The sequence below is a fragment of the Loxodonta africana genome, chromosome X (genome assembly GCF_030014295.1).
Source record: "Loxodonta africana isolate mLoxAfr1 chromosome X, mLoxAfr1.hap2, whole genome shotgun sequence".
Lineage (NCBI taxonomy): Eukaryota > Metazoa > Chordata > Mammalia > Proboscidea > Elephantidae > Loxodonta > Loxodonta africana.
In genome coordinates this window covers 18,496,466-18,518,993 of record NC_087369.1, presented here as the reverse complement: position 1 = coordinate 18,518,993, position 22,528 = coordinate 18,496,466, and the positions used below count along the sequence as shown (strand labels likewise).

Sequence of the window (22,528 nt, the reverse complement as noted above, 5' to 3'; positions counted from 1 at the left end):
CCAAAACGGGTCTCCACTCTCCTGCTGACATAAATCCCATAGCATCACTTACCCGGATAAGAGAGGCCTGAAGACGAGGCGGCTTGGTTCCAGGGCCCCCCGACGAGGTTCCTTCAGGTGGGACAAGGGGCTGTCTGGCTTCATAAGGAGCTGAAAGAGCAAGAGGGGAAGTCAGCATGGTATCCAAAGATTCCACCCAGAAATAAAGACTTCATGCACAAATTAATACAGTATCCATACTTCAGGGAAGAATTTGAAAAGGAATTTGAATGTATGCTCAGGGGGCTACCTAGGACAGGCAAACCTTGATGTGCTTGGGCACAACTTAACTAAACAATCTAAAGACATTCAACCAATTCATGATAAGGCAGTGAAATGTGTACATCAGATTAAAATTAGGGATAAACTGTGAGGGTGGAATGGTGAGAATCTAAATTGGGATAGAGAACAAGAGTAACTAAGAAAGTATGTAAGTGTTCAGGCTCTAAATGAAAGGTAAATTCCATATATACCTACCTGCTTCAAAGTCATCTTTTCATCATCCATCACCCCAAAAAACAAGAAAACCAATATGTTCGTTGAACACTAAAAATTAACATTATTTTTTTTTAACTTTTATTGAGCTTCAAGTGAACGTTTACAAATCAAGTCAGTCTGTCACATATAAGTTTATATACACCTTACTCCATATTCCCACTTGCTCTCCCCCTAATGTCAGCCCTTCCAGTCTCTCGTGACTATTTTGCCAGCTTCCAACTCTCTCTATCCTCCCATCCCCTCTCCAGACAGGAGATGCCAACACAGTCTCAAGTGTCCACCTGATACAAATAGCTCACTCTTCATCAGCATCTCTCTCCTACCCACTGTCCAGTCCTTTCATGTCTGATGAGTTGTCTTCGGGAATGGTTCCTGTCCTGGGCCAACAGAAGGTTTGGGGACCATGACCGCCAGGATTCCTCTAATCTCAGTCAGACCATTAAGTATGGTCTTTTTATGAGAATCTGGGGTCTGCATCCCACTGATCTCCTGCTCCCTCAGGGGTTCTCTGTTGTGTTCCCTGTCAGGGCAGTCATCGATTGTGGCCGGGCACCAACTAGTTCTTCTGGTCTCAGGATGATGTAGGTCTCTGGTTCATGTGGCCCTTTCTGTCTCTTGGGCTCTTAGTTGTCGTGTGACCTTGGTGTTCTTCATTCTCCTTTGATCCAGGTGGGTTGAGACCAATTGATGCATCTTAGATGGCCTCTTGTTAGCATTTAAGACCCCAGACGCCACATTTCAAAGTGGGATGCAGAATGTTTTCATAATAGAATTATTTTGCCAATTGACTTAGAAGTCCCCTTAAACTATGGTCCCCAAACCCCCGCCCTTGCTCCGCTGACCTTTGAAGCATTCAGTTTATCCCGGAAACTTCTTTGCTTTTGGTCCAGTCCAACTGAGCTGACCTTCCACGTATTGAGTGTTGTCCTTCCCTTCACCTAAAGCAGTTCTTATCTACTAATAAATCAGTAAAAAACCCTCTCCCTCCCTCCCTCCCTCCCCCCTTCGTAACCACAAAAGTATGTGTTCTTCTCAGTTTATACTGTTTCTCAAGATCTTATAATAATGGTCTTATACAATATTTGTCCTTTTGCCTCTGACTGATTTCGCTCAGCATAATGCCTTCCAGGTTCCTCCATGTTATGAAATGTTTCACAGATTCCTCACTCTTCTTTATCGATGCGTAGTATTCCATTGTGTGAATATACCACAATTTATTTACCCATTCATCTGTAGATGGACACCTTGGTTGCTTCCAGCTTTTTGCTATTGTAAACAGAGCTGCAATAAACATGGGTGTGCATATATCTGTTTGTGTGAAGGCTCTTGTTTCTCTAGGGTATATTCCGAGGAGTGGGATTTCTGGGTTGTATGGTAGTTCTATTTCTAACTGTTTAAGATAACGCCAGATAGATTTCCAAAGTGGTTGTACCATTTTACACTCCCACCAGCAGTGTATGAGAGTTCCAATCTCTCCGCAGCCTCTCCAACATTTATTATTTTGTGTTTTTTGGATTAACATTATTTTTTATTTGGGGAAAACAGGAATGATACTTATATTCAAATATAATACCTTGCCTTCTTTTCCTTACCCAAAACTTATGTGACAGAATATAAAAATAAGAACATAAAAAATCACCAGTTTCACAGGGAAAGCAAAGAGGTCTTGGATAAGAAAAGTACTGTTGAAGAGGAACAAAGTAGGAGGCCTCACACTCCCTGATCTCAGAACATATTATAAAGCCACAGTCATCAAAACAGCCTAGTACTGGTACAACGACAGATACATAGACCAATGGAAAAAAATTGAGAACTCAAAAGTAAATCCATCCACCTATGGACAACTGATCTTTGACAAAGGGTCAAAGTCCATAAAACAGGGACGAGATAATCTCTTTAACAAATGATGCTGGCAAAACTGGGTATTCATTTGCAGAAAAATGAAACAAGATCCATGCCTCACACCATACACAAAAACTAACTCAAAGCGAATCAAAGACCTTAATGTAAAACCTAAAACTCTAAATATCATGGAAGAAAAAATAGGGGCAATGCTAGGGGCCCTAATATATTGCATAAATAGAATACCAAACATAACTAAAAATGTACAAACGACAGAAGATAAACTAGACAACTGGGATCTCCTAAAAATTAAACATATATGCTCATCAAAAGACTGCCAAAAAAGTAAAAAGAGAAACTACGGACTGGGAAAAAGTTTTTTTGGCTATGACATACCCAACAAGGGTCTAATTTCTAAAATTTCTAGGAAACTTCAACACCACAACAACAAAAGACAAACAACCCAATTTAAAAATGGGCAAAGGACATGAGCAGACACTTCACCAAAGAAGACATTCAGGCGGCTAACAAACATGTGAAAAGATGCTTGCAATCATTAGCCATTAGAGAGATGCAAATCAAAACTACAATGAGATATCATCTCACCCTGACAAGAACGGCACTGATCAAAAAAAGAGGAAACAACAAATGCTGGCAAGGTTGTAGGGAGACTGGAACTCTTATACACTGCTGGTGGGAATGTAAAATGGTACGACCGCTATGGGAAATGCTATAGTGCTTCCTTAAAAAGCTAGAAATAGAAATACCACATGATCCAGCGATCCTACGCCTATGTATATATCCTAGAGAAATAAGAGGCATAACATGAATAGACATATGTACACTCATGTTCACTGCAGCACTATTCACAATAGCAAAAAGATGGAAATGATTTAAATGCCCATCAACGGATAAATGGATAAACAAACTGTGGTACATACACACAATGGAATACTATGCAACAATAAAGAATAGTGACTAATTTGTGAAATACCTCACGACATGGATGAATATGGAGGACCTTATGCTGAGTGAAATAAGTCAGTCGTAAAAGGACAAATATTGTACAAGACCACTATTATAAAAAGCAAAGAAAAGGTTTCATTCATGTTTACCAGGGATGGGAAGGGGAAGGAGCAAAAATCACTAACTAGAGAGTAAACACGTGTTAACTTTGGTGAAGGGAAAGGCAATACACAATAAGAGGGAAGTCTGCACAACATGACCAAGGCAAGGGAAGACACTGAGAGGTACCCAAGAATAAAAGGCAAGGTATAAGAGGGCACAGCTTCCTCTAGCCTGAGACCAGAAGAGTTAGACAGTGTCAAGCTACAACTATGACTGCTTTGACCGGGACCACAATAGACGGTCCCAGTTAGAGTGGGGAAAAAATGTAGAATACTCAAATTCATAAAAAAGACCAGACTTACTGGTCTGAGACTGGAGGAACCCCTGAGACTATGACCCTCAAATAGCCTTCCACTTGGAACTGAAGCCACTCCCAGAGATAACCTTTCACCCAAATAATAGACAGGCCTATAAAATAAATGATAATACCCGTGAGGAAAGTGCTCCATAGAACAATCATCCATATGAGACCAAAAGGGACAGGTATACCAAAATGCAAAGATGAGGGGGCAGGAAAACCATACATATGGAAACAGAACTCAGGGCGGTAACGGGGAGAGTACTGACACATTGTGAGGATGGCAATCAATGTCACGGAAAAATTTATATATAAATTATTGATAGGGAAACTAATTTGCTCTGTAAACCTTCATCTAAAGCACAAAAAAAAGTTCAAAAAAAACTAAATACATATATATATAAACCAAAAAACCAAACCCACTGCCGTCAAGTCGATTCCTACTCGTAGGGACCCTACAGGACAGAGTAGAACTGCCCCATAGTTTTCCAGAAATGCCTGGTGGATTCGAACTGCCTACCTTTTGGTTAACAGCCATAGCTCTTAACCACTGCACCACCAGGGTTTCCATATATATATGAAGGAACAAATGTATTTTATAGTATTTTTCTACTCAATAAGCTACTTTAAAAGAATTCTGCTACCTTTAAAATAATTTAAGTAACAAAAACTATATACATTTTTTACTCCTTTTTTTTCCTAGAACATTTAATAATAACCTTGTAAATATAGTAGGGAGAAAGTTACACATAACCAAGTAGTGCTCAACTTCAACAGAGTGGAGAAATTATCACCCAAGTTGAAACCACTTCTGGTATCTGTGGGTTAATAGTTCAAGTTCCTGCAAGTATATAAATAAATAAAATGCTTTCTCTCCGTAGCTTATTTATACATAAAATTAGGCAGAGAGCAGAGCAGCCTTGACAGTATCACAGTTGGCATAGTTTCATCTTTTTAATACGACAATAGCTCATCGAGAACTGCTTTTTTTTATTTCTTCCAAGCAAATGGAACACAACATTAAAACCTCCAAATCATTTCCTGACAAAACGTTAAGTGGATTTTCAGAACCTGCTAAGAATGGATAAAAAAGATAAAAACTTCAAAAGAAAGCACAAAATCCACGTCTTTAAAAATAAGTCTCCTGAAGCTATTGCAGGATACAGTAATGGTGGACACATGACATTAAGCATTTGCCAAAATCCATAGGAGTCTACAACACAAAGACTGAACCCTAATGTGAACTATGAACTTTAGCTAATAGGAATATATCATATGGGTTCCCCATTGTAACAAATGGACCACAGGAATGATGGTTATGAGGGAGGGGAGGGATGACGAGGGAAAAACACTAAATAGACAATAGATAACTGGCAACTTTGGTGAAGGGTAAGACAGTACGCAATACTGGGGAAGCCAGCACAACCTGTACAAGGTAAGGTCATGGAAGCACCATAGACATATCCAAACTCCCTGAGGGACCGAATTGCTGGGCTGAGTGAGGGCTGTGGGGATCATGGTCTCAGGGAACATCTGGTTGAACTGGCATAACATAGTTTATAAATAAAGTGATCTACATTCAACTTTGGTGAGTAGTGTCTGGGGTCTTAAAAGCCTGTGAGCAGCCATCTAAGATACTCTGCTGGTCTCACCCCTTAGGAAGCAAAGGAGAATGAAAACTAGAGATACAAGGGAAACATTAGTCCAAAAGACTAAGGGACCACATCCACCATGGCCCCCACCAGACTGAGTCCACTACAACGAGATGATGCCTGGCTACCACCACTGACTGCTCTGACAGGGATCACAATAGAGGGTCCCAGACAGAGCTGGAGAAAAATGTAGAACAAAATACTAATTCATAAAAAAAGATCAGACTTGCTGGTCTGACAGACTGGAGAAACCCTGGGAGTATGGCCCCCAGATACCATTTTAGCTCAGTAATGAAGTCACTCCTGAGGTCTACCCTTCAGCCAAAGATTGAAAAGGCCCATAAAACCAAATGAGACTAAAGGGGCACACCAGCCCAGGGGGCAAGGACTAAAAGGCAGGAGGGGACAGGAAAGCTGATAATAGGGAACCCAAGGTCGAGAAGGGAAAGTGTTGACATGTTGCGGGGCTGTTAACCAATGTCATAAAACCATATGTGTACTAACTATTTGATGAGAAAGTAGTTTGTTCTGTAAACCTTTATCTAAAGTACAATTAAAAAAAAAATCCCCAGTTAAGATTAATGAAATAGTAATAAAAAAATAATAAGCTTCGGCTGGTCACCAGGTATATTCTTCAGAGAAGCAGAATTTCTTAAATCATTCTGTTTTGATGGAACACCAAATTAATCCCTTAACATTAACTGCTCTGTGCCAAAAGGTTCTAAGCACAGTAAACTGTAGCACGGTTGGGATGCTACCGGTCATGATCTTTCCCTGGGAAGCTGATCCCACATGCCTCTGGTTCGCATAAGAGGGAGAACACTTCTACTGCCCAGGAGAGGCAGTGTAGGAGGGGCCACCTGGTCCTTGGCTCCAGTCCCTCACCTACAAGGCCCTTTCCTTGGGCAAGACAGATGTATGTCATCACTAAGACTCGGAAGAAAGCTAAGCCACCTGCGGATCATTTATGGAGAGGCTTGGCCTTGACAGCAGATGTTCCTTGCTAGCCCGGTGGGAAGCATGGGTTTGTGGCCAAGCCTACCTGGGGCTGGAAAGGTGAGTTTATGAAGCCCATCTGGTCACAAATCTAAGCCATGTGCCCCAAATAGTTCTATCAGTAACAACGCCGATATTGTGGCCATCATCGATCTAACTCCTGTCTTATTTCTCACTGGATCTAAACTTGGAGGTAAAAAGGTATTCTTTATTGCTTCTACTTGCTTTCCTCCCAAATGAAACGCAAAGCATGCAATTCGATGCAAAACAAATGATTCTTAGCTCCCTTTACACAAGGTTGAATAAGGAACTAAAAGTACCATCTTTATCCAACAGGAGGAGTGTAAACACGCCCTAAATATTTAATTACTCTCAAGTTCAGTGTCAAGTTGGAACGGAAACCATGGATAACTACGTAAAGACTCTGCATTTGGAGTCACCCCAATGAGTGATATCCAGGTCACTTTCAAGAATATTTAAGAGCGTCAAAAATAAAACTGCTGCCAGAGTCTAAAAACATGAGGCAAATTAAAAGGGAATGTTTGAGCACCTGCCAGGAATTGTGCCATGCATCTTCTGCAACGTCTCTCATTTGATCCACAGAGCAAACCTCTGAGGCAGAGATTATCCCATTTCCCAGGTAATGGAAACTGAGGCTCAGAGAAATGAAATATCCCGCAGTCACACAGGCTAGAGGTGGACAGAAATGAGAAATTTAGGCCACCCAAGCCTATCTTTGGAGCCCTGGTGGTGCAGTGCTTAAGAGTTCAGCTGCTAACCAAAAGGTCAGCAGTTAAAATTCACCGGCCGCTCCTTGGAAACCTTATGGGACAGCTCTACTCTATCCTGTGATGTCACTATGAGTCAGAATCAACTCCATGGCACCTAACAACAAGCCTCTCTTTAGGTCCAGGAGTTAACCTTCACAGCCCATGCTCTTAATTGAGCAGACACTGTCTTTAATTGAGGCATCAGAACTAGATGTATAAAAAAAGCAGGATAGGCCTACCAAGTTTGATATGTTAAATATCAGAAGAGACAGTTAAAAGCATTGAAAGCAGTTCCCTCGGGGGATCAGACACTGGTGCAGAGAAGGGTGGGAAAGAGAGCAGTTGTTTTAACCATAGGAAACATCAATGATAGCAACATCAAGCAGGTGAGGTTGGCAGGTGCCTTACGAGAGACACTGAGGAAGAGCTTTGAATGAGGAACCGGTATGAAGAAACTCGGTGTGAAATAAAAACATACTCACGCCATATCACAACAGACCCAGCTGAAATTAAAAGAATCATATCAGATTATTATGAAAAATTGTACTCTAACAAATTTGCAAACCTAGAAGAAATGGATGAATTCCTAGAAACACACTACCTACGTAAACTAACACAATCAGAAGTAGAACAACTAAATAGACCCATAACAAAAAAAGAGATTGAAAAGGTAATCAAAAAAACTCCCAACAAAAAAAAGCCCTGGCCCGGACCGCTTCGCTGCAGAGTTCTGCCAAACTTTCAGAGAAGAGTTAACACCACTACTACTAAAGGTATTTCAAAGCATAGAAAATAATGGAATACTACCTAACTCATTCTGTGAAGCCAGCATAAACCTGATACCAAAACCAGGTAAAGACACCACAAAAAAAGAAAATTACAGACCTATATCCTTCATGAACATAGATGCAAAAATCCTCAACAAAATTCTAGCCAATAGAATTCAACAACATATCAAAAAAAATAATCCACCACGAACAAGTGGGATTTATACCAGGTATACATGGTTGGTTCAATATTAGAAAAAACATTAATGTAATCGACCACATAAATAAAACAAAAGACAAAAACCACATGATCTTATCAATTGATGCAGAAAAGGTATTTGACAAAGTCCAACACCCATTCATGATAAAAACTCTCAGCAAAACAGGAATTGAAGGAAAGTTCCTCAACATAATAAAGGGCATCTATACAAAGCCAACAGCCAACATCATTCAAAATGGAGAGAGCCTGAAAGCATTTCTCTTGAGAACGGGAACCAGGCAAGAATGCCCTTTATCACTGCTCTTATTCAACATTGTGCTAGAGGTCCTAGCCAGAGCAATTAGGCTAGACAAAGAAATAAAGGGCATCCGGATTGGCAAGGAAGAAGTAAAATTATCTCTATTTGCAGATGACATGATCTTATACACAGAAAACCCTAAGGAATCCTCCAGAAAACTACTGAAACTAATAGGAGAGTTCTGCAGAGTTTCAGGTTACAAGATAAACATACAAAAATCACTTGGATTCCTCTACATCAACAAAAAGAACATCGAAGAGGAAATCACCAAATCAATACCATTCACAGTAGCCTCCATGAAGATAAAATACTCAGGAATAAATCTTACCAAAGATGTAAAAGACCTATACAAGGAAAACTACAAAGTACTAGTGCAAGAAACTAAAATGGACGTACATAAGTGGAAAAACATACCTTGCTCATGGATAGGAAGACTTAACATAGTAAAAATGTCTATTCTACCAAAAGCCATCTGTATATACAATGCACATCCGATCCAAATTCCAACGACATTTTTTAATGTGATGGAGAAACAAATCACCAACTTCATATGGAAGGGAAAGAAGCCCCGGATAAGTAAAGCATTACTGAAAAAGAAGAGGAAAGTGGGAGGCCTCACTCTACCTGATTTTAGAACATATTATACCGCCACAGTAGTCAAAACAGCCTGGTACTGGTACAACAACAGGCACATAGACCAACGGAACAGAATTGAGAACCCAGATATAAATCCATCCACATATGAACAGCTGATATTTGACAAAGGCCCAGTGTCAGTTAATTGGGGAAAAGATAGTCTTTTTAACAAATGGTGCTGGCATAACTGGATATCCATTTGCGAAAAAATGAAACAGGACCCATACCTCACACCATGCACAAAAACTAACTCCAAGTGAATCAAAGAGCTAAAGATAAAGACTAAAATGATAAAGATCATGGAAGAAAAAATAGGGACAAAGTTAGGAGCCCTAATACAAGGCATAAACAGAATACAAAACATTACTAAAAATGACAAAGAAAAACCAGATAACTGGGAGCTCCTAAAAATCAAACACCTATGCTCATCTAAAGACTTCACCAAAAGAGTAAAAAGACCACCTACAGATTGGGAAAAAATTTTCAGCTATGACATCTCTGACCAGCGCCTGATCTCTAAAATCTATATGATTCTGTTAAAACTCAACCACAAAAAGACAAACAACCCAATCAAGAAGTGGGCAAAGGATATGAACACACACTTCACTAAAGAAGATATTCAGGCGGCTAACAGATACATGAGAAAATACTCTCAATCATTAGCCATTAGAGAAATGCAAATTAAAACTACGATGAGATTCCATCTCACTCCAACAAGGCTGGCATTAATCCAAAAAACACAAAATAATAAATGTTGGAGAGGCTGTGGAGAGATTGGAACTCTTATACACTGCTGGTGGGAATGTAAAATGGTACAACCACCTTGGAAATCTATCTTGTGTTTCCTTAAAAAGTTGGAAATAGAACTACCATACAACCCAGAAATCCCACTCCTCGGAATATACCCTAGAGAAATAACAACCTTTACACGAACAGATATATGCACACCCATGTTTATTGCACCACTGTTCACAATAGCAAAAAGCTGGAAGCAACCAAGGTGTCCATCAACAGATGAATGGATAAATAAATTACGGTATATTCACACAATGGAATACTACACATCGATAAAGAAACAGTGACGAATCTGTGAAACACTTCATAACATGGAGGAACCGGGAAGGCATTATGCTGAGTGAAATTAGTCAGATGTAAAAGGACAAATATTGTATAAGACCACTATTATAAGATCTTGAGAAATAGTTTAAGCTGAGAAGAACACATTCTTTTGTGGTTACGAGAAGGGGGAGGGAGGGAAGGTGGGAGAGGGTTATTTACTGATTAGATAATAGATAACAACTACTTTAGGTGAAGGGAAGGACAACACTCAATACATGGAAGGTCAGCTCAACTGGACTGGACCAAAAGCAAAGAAGTTTCCTGAATAAACTGAATGCTTCGAAAGTCAGCAGAGCAAGGGCAGGGGTTTGGGGACTATGGCTTCAGGGGACATCTGAGTCAACTGGCAAAATAAAGTCTATTAAGAAAACATTCTGCATCCCACTTTGAAGTGTGGCATCTGGGGTCTTAAATGCTAACCAGTGGCCATCTAAGATGCATCAATTGGTCTCAACCCACCTGGATCAAAAGAAAATGAAGAACACCAAGGTCACAAGGTAATTATGAGCCCAAGAGACAGAAAGGGCCACATGAACCAGAGACTTACCCCATCCTGAGACCAGAAGAACTAGATGGTGCCCGGCCACAACTGATGACTGCCCTGACAGGGAGCACAACAGAGAACCCCTGAGGGAGCAGGAGAGGAGTGGGATGCACACCCCCAAATTCTCATAAGAAGACCAGACTTAATGGTCTGACTGAGACTAGAAGAATCCCAGCAGTCATGGTCCCCAAAACTTCTGTTGGCCCAGGACAGGAACCATTCCCGAAGACAACTCATCAGACGTGGATTGGACTGGACAATGGGTTGGAGAGACATGCTGATGAGGAGTGAGCTACTTGTACCATGTGGACACTTGAGACTATGTTGGCATCTCCTGTCTGGAGAGAAGATGGGAGGGTAGAGGGGGTTGGAAACTGGCAAAATGGTCATTAAAGAAGAGACTGGAAGGAGGGAGCGGGCTGACTCATTATGGGGAGAGTAAATGGGAGTATGGTTAAGGTGTATATAAGTTTATATGTAAGAGACTGACTTGATTTGTAAACTTTGACTTAAAGCACAGTAAAAATTGTTTAAAAAAAAAACCACACACTCACACATGCCCCTCTACTCTGGAATCATGGCAGAATCTTGGACAGGAAAATGACCCCTGAAAATGTGCTTCTAGAAAATTATCCCAGCGGCAAAACTTTCTGAATAGGCATAAATTAAAAATAACTGTAGAATGCTTAAGAAGACTCTTAGTAAGAGCTGCTAAGTCTTAACAGGGTTTTATACTTTTACTGTAGATCAGGAAACCCTGGTGGAGCAGTGGTTAAGAGCTATGGCTGCTAACGAAAAGGTTGGCAGTTTGAATCTACCAGCGCTCCTTGGAAACCCTATCGGGCAGTTCTACCCTGTCCTTCAGGGTTGCTATGAGTCAGAATCGACTCGACGGCAACCGTTTTTTTTTGTTTTGTTTTGTTTTTACTTGAGATCAAGAGGGAGATGGAGTATAGAAATAGAAAAGAAGATCCTGTGTTTATTTGAGGTTAATGGCAGGGTGAAAGCCATAGAGAAGGGTTATGAAATGGATGGGGGGAATAACATAGAAGCCTTAAGAAAAACTGAGTTCTGAAAACATACGGAGAGAGAGAGAAGGAAGACATGCGGGCTTCACTAACTTCTTAACCTAAAGATGTATGACAGAGGGGAAAAAAAAGCCAGATAGCTTAAGAAAATCCTTCAGGCAAAATCCAAAGACATTATAAAAATAGGAATGAACAGGCTTTGAAGTGAACAGCATCAATTAGAAAGCAAGAATCACAAGGTAGACTCAAGCAGCAGATGGAAAAACCTTCCCTTCCTTTGATTTAGATAGATGGAGAAGTCAATAAACCTTTGTGAATGACTCTGTTCCCAGCTACAGGGACCTAACAGCCTCCTAACCGATGGCTGGACCCAGAAAACTCAAGTCCTTGAGAAACAGGCTGTTCATGCTGACTCCTCCCTACATGTATGCTGCCTGAAGGAGAACCCTCTGGAAGAGCAACTCGTCAAGTTAAAAGGGTCCTCATGTGGGAGAAAAATCAGGAAGGGGCGACAGAGCCTAGAAAACAATGTTTTAAGAATGAAGGAGTAACGACAATAAGAGGCCACTTTACACCAAATAGAATGGCTAAAGTTAAAAACACTGGAAGAAAAAACCATGAAGAGTACCAAATGCTGGCAAGGAGCAGGTGAACTCTCATACACTGCCAGTGGGGTGGACAGTCACTTTGTCAAACTCTTTGGCAGTTTCTTATATACCTACCCTAAGACCTAGAAATTCCACGCTAGGTACCAGGGAAATGATAGCATATGTCACAAAAAGACACGTACATGAATGTTCCTAACAACATTATTCCTAACACCTGGGAAAAACCCACCAGATATCCATCAAGAGGAGAATGAATCATCAAATTATGATCCATTCATATACAATGGGATACTACTGAGTAATAAAAAGGAACAAATGACTCACATGCTCAACAATATGGATGAATTTCAAACATTATGCTGAGGAAAAGGAGGCAGACACAAAAAGAGTACAGCCACAGTGTAAGATTCCATTGACGTGAAGTTCTAGAAGAGGCCAAACTAATCTATGGTGATAAAAATCAGAACAGTGCTTGCGCGGGGCGGGAGGCGAACCTCTCTGGGGCAGTAAATAGGTCTATTCTTGATTGGGCTGGTGGCACCGTGGGAGTATCCATGTAAAACTCAAATTGAAGACTTAAAATGTGTGCATTTCACCATATGTTTAAGTTTTATGTCACTAAAATAAAAGTATGAAAAAGAATGAAAGCATGGCCAACCTTGACAAAGGCTAATGAGAGTCAAGAAAGATGGAGAAAAACAGGCTATTTCCTGACCATGGGGGGATGGCTGCCCAATTTGGAGTGGGATGAGGAGAGAATGGGGCATGAAGTTGAGCAAGCCAATACAGACAAATACTTTAAGGAATATCAAAAAAAGATAGGGTAAAGCCTGAGGATAGGCTGACACAGTGGAGCAAAACAACGCCTTACCTGTGAATTAAAAAAAAACAATAGGCACCATGTTAGGCACAGGACTCCAACTTCCAAGCCCAAAAAAGATCAGAGATCTGAAAAACTCCACCAGAATTCTAAAAATAGGAAAATCAGCCAGGGATAACTATGAGAGGAAAATCATTCTTGACTCAGTTGAGTTTCAAATACCATTGTGACTTTCAAGTTGCAGGAGCACGATTTTTTGTTACTATCTGTCTTGGTCATCTAGTGCTGCTATAACAGAAATACAAGTAGATGACTTTAACAAACAGAAATTTATTCTCTCACAGTTTAGAAGGCTAGAAGTCCGAATGCAGGGTGCCAGCTACACAGGATAGCTTTCTCTCTCTTACGGCTCTGGGGGACAATCCCTGTCTCCTTTGAACAACTGTGTGCCCGGAGTTCCTTGGAGATCTGCACGTGTCTTGGCATCAATCTTCCCCTGGGTCTAGGAGGCTCTCAGCGTAGGGACTCTGGGTCCAAAGGAACATGCTCCGCTCCCGGTTGTTCTTTCTTGGTGGTAGTCAGGTCCCTCTCTCTCTCTGTTGGTCTCTCCTTTTATCTCTTGTAAGATAAAAGGTGATGCAGGCCACACTCCAGGGAAACTCCCCTTAGATCAGGGCTGTGACCTGAGTAAGGGTGTTGCATCCCACCCTAATCCTCATAACATGACCTAATCCTGCCTCATTTGCATAACAGACAGCTCACTCCCAAAAGGGACCATAACCACAGGCAGAGAGGCTAGGATTTACAACGCATCACAAAATAGAGGAGGATAATCAGATCACAAAATGGAGGACAACCACACAATACTAGGAATCATGGCCTAGACAAGTTGACACATGTTTTGGGGGGACACAATTCAATTCATGACACTATTAACAGCATCATCTTGTATCTGCATAGGACTTAATTTCCAAACAGATTTTATACTCATATTCTCACTTAATCCTCAGAACACCCTTCCAGAATACTATCATCCCCACGTTAAAAGAGGAGTGGACATTGAAAATACAGAACAGAATTTCAAATTCTCATGGAATCCAGACTTTCTGGAGCCATAGAGGCTGGATAAACTCCTGAAACTACTGTCCTGAGATAATCTTTAAATCTTAAACCAATGTATCCCCTGAAGTCTTCTTAAAAACCAGACAATAATTTAGCTTAATTAGTAAAGAATGTCTGCCTTGAGCATTGTGCTCTTTTAAGAACTATTTATACAGGATTGGACTGACAAGAGCAACTGGAAAGATTACATAGGAATCTTAGGGGGCAGTGAATTTATGTTATTGGGGGAGGAACAACTCAGAAAAGGAGGGTGAGAATGCTTGCACAACTCAAAGAATGTAATCAAGGTCACCGAATTGTACATGTAGAAACTGTTGAACTGGTGTATGTCTTGCTGTGTATAACAAGAGTAAATAAAAATTTACAAAAAAAAAAAAAAAAGGAATGAGGCACTCTTTATAAACTTATATGGAGCAATTTCCAAAAAATATTAACTAGAAAAAAAAAGCAAGGTGCTAAGATACAACTGTCAGTCTCATCTCGTCTGGAGCAAAAGAGAAAGAAGGAAATCAAAGGCTCATAAAAGAAACTAGTCTACAGGACTAACAGACTACAGGGACCATGTTCTTATCTACCTTGAGACTAGAAGAACTAGATAGTGCCTGGCTATCAGTAATGACCATTCAGATCAGGGTCACAATAGATGGATACTGATAGAAGGGGAGAAAAATGTGGAACAGAACTCAAAGCCTTCCAAAGTCCAGACTTACTGGACTGGTTAAGACTAGATGATTCCCCGAGACTACGACCATGAGATATTCCATAAACCCTGAACAGAAACTAACCCTCTGGGGGCACCTTTTAGCTATAGAGCAGATTGGCTCATAAAATAGAGAATATTACCAGTGAGTACTGTGCACCTTTGAAAAATCATCTATATGAGACCAAATGGTCAACAATTACCCTAAAGTAAAGATGAAAGGGTAAGGGGACAGGAAAACCAGATTACTAGAAGCAAAATATCTAGAAGGGAATTGATGAGAATGCTGACACGTTGTGAAAAATGTAACCAGCGTCTCTGAACGATATGTATAGTAATTGCGAAATGGGAACCTAACTTGCTGTGTACACTTTCACTGAAAACACAATTAAAAAAAAAAAAAGAGGAGGAGATACTTTGGGTCAGAGAAGTGAAAGAGCTTGCCAAAGGTCACAGAGGTGGAGTCCCATAAATCCACACCTTCTGGTTCCAATCAAAAGGTATTTCCATTATACCACAATTCCTTCTCTACGGGATTACAGCCTCTCTTAAGTTCAGCCTTACACACATTTTCATTTCTGTGTCCTTCTGGAAGTCACCAGTACCTTCAATGCAGCAAAAAACTGCAGAAACTGGGTCATTTTCAAGCACAGCTCACAAAATAAAGGGGGAGGTGTCATGGATAGCCAATCCTGGAATATCTTTAATGCGTCATATTTTAAACCGGGTGCCTGAGCCCCAGGAGAACAAGGTGCTGCAGTGAATTTATGGAGCTTTCAGCATTGCAGCCTGGGCAGCCAACACTGCAAGTCATTCTCAGAACCAACTAGCGCACTTTACCAAGGACGTGGCAGACCTGTGAGTGAGCACGCAGCCCCGCCACTGTGCACTAGACACATTTCACAGCCAAACGCTTCCCTAGCATTCCCCTTACTCTTATTCCAAACCACAAGGGCTAAATATTTTCATGTATGAGACCAATCTTTAAAGGCTGAATACAGTCTTTGGCTTTTGTGCAGCTATATATATTTTTTAAATAATTTATTTTATATTTTTGTTGTTGAGAATAGACACAGCAAAACATCCGCCAATTCAAGTTTCTATGTGAACATGTCAGGGACGTGGGTTCTATTCTTCCGGTGGTGCGACCATGTTCCCCACCCTCATTTTCTGCGTTGTTCCTCCCCCATTAACGTATGCTCACTGCCCCACCCTAAGGTTTCCATAGCTGTATTTTTAAGAAGTTTCACAAAAGTGTTTAAGCATGTTTGGCGTGTCTGCAGAAAAGAGTAACAATTCCAACAAAAAAATACAATCCCTGACTACGCTGGGTTCCTCCTGTTTAATCAGGTCTGTATATGAAGGATTAATCATCTAAAACAGTTGTTCCCAAGTCTAAAGAGGAACTCACAGGAGACAAAGCACTGCTAAAATATAATTAATTTCATTTTTTAAAAATCCCTGCTTGAGAATATAAAATTAAATTGAGCCATGTTTCCAAAGGCAGAGGAAATTAAATCAGGAAAGCCAGCAGCTGGTGGTGTGGCCGCTGGGTAGATTAAGAAGTAGCCGGCATAGTGCCTGGGACATCTGGCCCCAAGTCGCCTCTTACCTGGATGCATCTGTTCCGCGCTGCTCCACAGCTTGCTGTAGCCATGGCTCAAGGGCACCCTCTGGTAATGAGGCGGGGAAGAAGGAGGGGAGGCGAGGGGTGACATCGTGGGAGACTGTGTTTCCTGCTGCAAAGAACAAGAGCAGAGTTCAGCAGCGACACCGGGAGCTGGGCCGGCTGAGCGGCAGTTATGCAGGACAATGCCACTCTAACTGCTGGTGATCCCGCGGCTCTCAGACATGGGGAAAGGGCTCTAAAGGATGCAGCGTGGTTCACACGCAGCTTCAGAGGACTTAGCGTCCCAGAGAATCCAGTTGGCTAAATTACTAAACCAAGCCAATAATACTTTGTGATTCCAGTAATATTTCCCTTTGGAAAATTTAAGGCACTGGTCACGTGAAGTAACATACATACCTCCCAATCCTGATCTCTTTGTGGATATATTCAATTTTTATTCGTTAATAAAGATTCCTAGTTCTTGGGGTTACACTTATCAAGTCCTTCAGCGAATGTGGATTTTAAAAAGAAACTATTTAAAATGTTTAATGCTAAATATTCTTGGAGCTTACTATGCCAAAGTAAAATGGTAACTTTTTTTTACACTGAGAAATTGTGCAAAACAATTCATCATGGGTAAATTACTCCAACTAGCCTACTCCTAAATACTAGGATAAAGCCTTAACAAGCTATGATTTGAACCCCAATTCTAACATGAACTTGACTTAGAACCCTGGGCAATGTAAGCAATCTTGTCCTGCTACCTGGTTTTCCTCCTCCTTTTAAATGCTACCAATAGATTGGTGACTTTGGAGTACCCAACCAACAAAGTGACAAGGAAACAGTACTTTTTATCAACACAGAGATTATAAAGGTGACCTAAGTCTAAAGAGAAATATCCAATCTAAGGTATTGATCTTCTTCAAGAAAAAGGAAAATATATTTGCTTTGAAGCATGAGCCCACACTCGCAGATGGGGTTACCTAGCATAAACCCAGCCTGCAGAGAAAAGGTGCATCCCAACTCATGCAGCTGGGGACAGGGCCTGGGACTCGCCCAGGACATCAGTCATTGTTGGACAGTAGATCGTGGCTCCTCTCCAAGTACAGGTGAGAAAACATACCAAAGAATATTCACTGGAAAGTCCTATGCCCCCCTTTTTCATATTCCTGAAGAACTCACCTAAAATACTTCAGAATTATGAAAGCAACCATACATGGAATTGTTCAACAGGACTTGCTACACACCAAACCAAACCCCGCTACATCAAGTCAGTTGTGACACATACTGACCCTATAGGACAGAGCAGAACTGCCCCATAGGGTTTCCAAGGCTATAATCTTTACGGAAGCAGACTGCCACATCTATCTCCTGCAGAGTGGGTGAGTGGGTTCGAACCACCAATCTTTTGGTTAGCAGCCCAGCCCTTAACCATTGCACTACGAGGGCTCTTCCGCTATACCTCACTTAACTACAAATAAATAAAACACCTGCACCAACACCTCACATATCCAACATCATCAGGGTGAGCCATAGGCGTCAGTGCTCCAGAGAGCTGCAACTGGATCCTTTCATCTTCATGGCATTTTACAAATATTTTGACTCACATCTTCCTAAAATCTCACAAAATTCTTTGAATTATAGAAGACGCTATGTTAAACATAACCTGACTTTCCTACATGATTTAGCATCATTATTAGAAGCATAAACTGTGCCTTGATGCTCTCAGGTTTTTTTTTTTTTTTTTTAAGACGCTTTACCTCTTCTCGTTACTCTTCAGGACTTTTGTACTTCTGTCTCTACCAATCCAATCACCATCTGCCTATTGCAATCAGTGGTCCACTTTTAAAAGCTCCTCCTCCCTATTTTCAGTCCCAGTCTGCTGTGTAATGAAATGGCAGCATTTCCTAAAATGGTATTCCAAACATGCCCTCCAAGAAAGGATTCCCTGGTGAAAGAAGACCAGTACATGCAGATCCCCAGGTCCCTTTTTTGCAGGACTTTTCAGGGCCTTTAGTGCACTAATGTGTACTATGAATCTCCAGGACAAGGGATTTAATCTTTCTTCTAAGGATGGGTTATGAAGAAGCATTCTCTAAACATATTTAAACCAGAGAATCCTCTTTCCGAGACTTTTTTTTTTGGGCGGGGGGAGGAAGAAAATCTATTAAGAACTCCCAGAAGTTACATTTCAAAACCACTGACCTAGCAAAATCAAATTAGTGTGTAAAATCGGGTAGCCTTATTTTAAATAAAAGTAGGTGCTAAAGAGCCTGTGGGTGGCTCATGGTAATTCCTCTGAAGTAGGCTTTGAGTCAGCCTCTTTTCCTCACTGAAAAGACGACTTCACTGGCTTACTCCCAAGCCTGTAATTGTGTCCCAGATGGTGAAATGTGCTGGAAGCGTGACAGCAGCTATGAGGCACCACTACATGAGGTTTCATCGTTAGAATCAAATAGCCGTGCCTGATCAGGCTGTTTACCTGTTTATCCCCATCGTCCGTTCTTTTGAAGGAATTTTTTTCCGTGGTTAAATATGGAATCTGAGCTTTGGTTCCATGCAGCTCAGCCGGGTTCCCAAATCGCACTTCCCCATCATTCTTTGACATCATAAAGCGAGGCAGAGGCAATTCTTTAGGACCAGAATCAGAGAAGCTCGAGTGAGATGTTAGTTAAGAACTCTGTAAAAAGGGGAACTCAACGGCCGCAGATGAATCATTTTTGAGGAAAAATTCCAGGGCGCTAAACATAGATTACATTTTGACTTAAACACATGAGAACTCCTGTGGTAATGTCATGATAGAAAAATGCTACAGTTTTACTGAGGTGTTTTTGCTCAACATTCTTAAACGTTGCCGAATCTTCACAGGACAAATTCAGTCGTGGGGCTGATCTACTTCATTCCCCAGCCCAGCACCATGAAAAAGCATGTGGCATTGCATAAATACAACAAGAAGTGACAAATGGTAGCAGGTAAACCTCATATAGCACTTATTATATGCCAGGCACTGTATTAAGGATTTGCAAATATTAATTCATTTAATCCTCACAATGACTCTATAAGACTATCATTATTTACCTTTACAGTTATAAAAACAGACATGAAGGAGCTGAGTAACTTGCCCAAGATCACACAGCTAGTCTGTAGCGGAGCCAGGGTATGAACCCAGGCAATGCGGCTCCACACTCACAACCATTACCCAGTGCCGTACAGAAAAGCCCGCGGTTCCCAGGGCAAATGTACTGGGTAGGCCAGTTTCTCATCCTACATAATTCTTTTTAAAAAAGTTCACACTCCATCCAATAAGGAAAATGGTGTCAAGTTAGAGCAACTGGTCCAACTTTTAGGCAGCTTTTACTGGCAAAACCATAAGCCACACTCAAAAGGCTACAAAATGGTAAAATGCAATGGTCCAGTCTATTATCTTTCAGATTGCCAGCAAAATTATTCTGAAAATGGGAATGGTGCTTTGGCACACTCCTGGTTCTCAGCACAGCAAATCACAGCCAATCACACAGTACAAAGAACTGCATAATGGGGATAACATTATGGATTATACATAACGATCTGCATCTACCTCCATCGTTCAGGGTAATACTCATCAGTGCGCCTTTGCGCTTCAATCAGCTCGCTATTCCAAAAGCACAGCTGCACTGCCAACAACTGATGCTGTGCTAACGCCAGAAAACATCTCAGCAACAGTAAGCAAGTCTCCCAGCTCCCCAGGCAAAGAAGGCCCGTGGTTCTCTAATATTCACAGCATGTTTATTTTTAGTTGCTATGTCCACATTTGATTCAAAGGAGCAGGCGATATGGCAAATCCCTGTGTGATCAATCAGCCAAGGACCCGAGAGACATAAATAGAGTAACCACGCTGGAAAATTAAACCAAGACTCTCCTCCGAAGAGAAGATGGCCACCATTGTTAATGTTTCAATGTTTCCCAATGTCGGGCAGCTCTCCAACAGTCAAGGCAGGAATGGATTTCAAAAAAATATCTGGAGTCTCAGTAAATCACATCTAAGCTAATCTTATGGTTCTGTTCTCAGAAAGGTATGTTTCCATTCAGACTGCAAAAGGGATCTAAAGAGATGGAACAAGATCACATAAAACAGTTTGCGCCCTGCTCTGTCCACTAGAGGATGACTCTACTTTCAAGCATTTCTTGAGGGGGAAAAGAAGTAACTGCATGGCATTTACAAGCTCCCTGACCAGTGTTTTACTTGTGGTCAAAGGATACCTCCAGGGAGGAACGGAGTACCCGTCCCATTGCCATCAAGTCAATTCCGACTCATAGAGGCTCTATAGGACAGAGCAGAACTGCCCATAGGGTTTCCAAGGCTGTAAATCTTTATAGAAGCAGACTGCCACATCTTCCTCCCGCAGAACAGCTGGTAGGTTCAAACCGCCAACCTTTCAGTTAGCAGCCAAGTGCTTAACCACTGCGCCACCAGGGCTCCTTGCAATGGAATATAACCATGGTATCATGAATGGCAACTGTACGCTGAGGACTTAACTGGGCATCCAGACATCTTTCAGTACACTGTCACGTCACACATTCTCCATCCCTGGCTAGGGCATTCCTCCAGAACACTCCCTGTTCACCTGAGAATGAACTTCTTTCCACCAGGCAGCCACCAAACAGCAAAAGACAAAATCCAGCTGAATTCCCTCACACTTTCTTTGGCCATGTGGTTTCAAGCAACTCTCACTTAATAGAATTGTAAGCTTTCATAACAATATTCCTATCATTGAAAGCTTTCATGGGGCTGCTTTCCTGAAACTGCTGCAGGCTTTTAAAAAGTGAAAGGTAAAACTCTAGGTTGTAAATCTGCAGTCTAAATGGTTTTTCTAGTCATACATAAACCAACTTTGATAGTAAGACTTCATTAGAAAATTAATGCAGTGATGTGCATCAAATAATCACAAGACAAGGTCTCTTTGTGGTAGTTGGTTTGAATCTCACCTCCCAAATTAAATTAAATTAACACAGAAGAGGCAAATTAAAAGTTCAGATGAGAAGGTTATAAGGGCCAAGGAAATAATGAGTGCAGCCATCCAGGGCAACAACTTGTTTCATAAGGCATCTTTGGTTGTAGTCTTTGAACACAGAAATGCACTGTATATTAAATATAAATGACTATTCTTTGCTGGCACAAAGAAAAATATGCCTCTCCTTTTTTAAACATGCAGTCTCAAAAAAGAAAGGCAAAATCTTTGTGTTTTCATATCTGATGAACCCATCCATTCCTGTCAAGTTGAATCCGACTCATGGTGACCCCATAGGACAGAGGAGAACTGCCCCATAGGGTTTCCAAGGTGCACCTGGTGGATTCGAACTGCCGACTTTTTGGTTAGGAGCCACAGCTCTTAACCACTGCACCACCAGAGTTTCCCTTCATGATTGATAGAGACATGGATATAAGAAATACTTCAATTTCCTCAATCCAATACAAGACAATAAGCAGCACAAATACAAGAATGAATGGCAAATGATACTGAGCCGCATTATCTAGACAACAGGGAGCGGGGGCCTGGGTAGAGAACCTACTGTCATCTAAAATGGCAACTGCTGTTCCCTCTTCTTCAATGCTGTTCAAGAGAAATATAATAGGAGCCACAGAATTTTAAATTTTATAGTAGCCACATTAAAAACAGGTGAAATTCCACAATGGAATACTAAGCATCGATAAAGAACAGTGAGGAATCTGTGCAACATTTCATAACATGGAGGAACCTGGAAGGCATTATCCTGAGTGAAATTGGTCAGTTGCAAAAGGACAAATATTGTATAAGACCACTATCATAAGAACTTGAGAAATAGTTAAAACTGAA

The 22,528-nt window shown here is 41.1% G+C and overlaps 1 protein-coding gene across 2 annotated transcripts in view; it reads right to left on the bottom strand.

Moving 5' to 3' along the window:
- The window catches only part of REPS2 (RALBP1 associated Eps domain containing 2), a 216,295-nt gene that overhangs the window by 120,632 nt on the left and 73,135 nt on the right, over nt 1-22,528 (bottom strand). For both annotated transcript variants that reach the window (XM_023555186.2, XM_064278045.1), the window contains exons 3-5: nt 19,177-19,325; nt 16,698-16,824; nt 53-150 (exon numbers count right to left, since the gene is read on the bottom strand). In XM_023555186.2, coding sequence (XP_023410954.2) covers nt 53-150; nt 16,698-16,824; nt 19,177-19,325 — 374 coding nt within the window. The remainder of the gene's footprint in view (nt 1-52; nt 151-16,697; nt 16,825-19,176; nt 19,326-22,528) is intronic.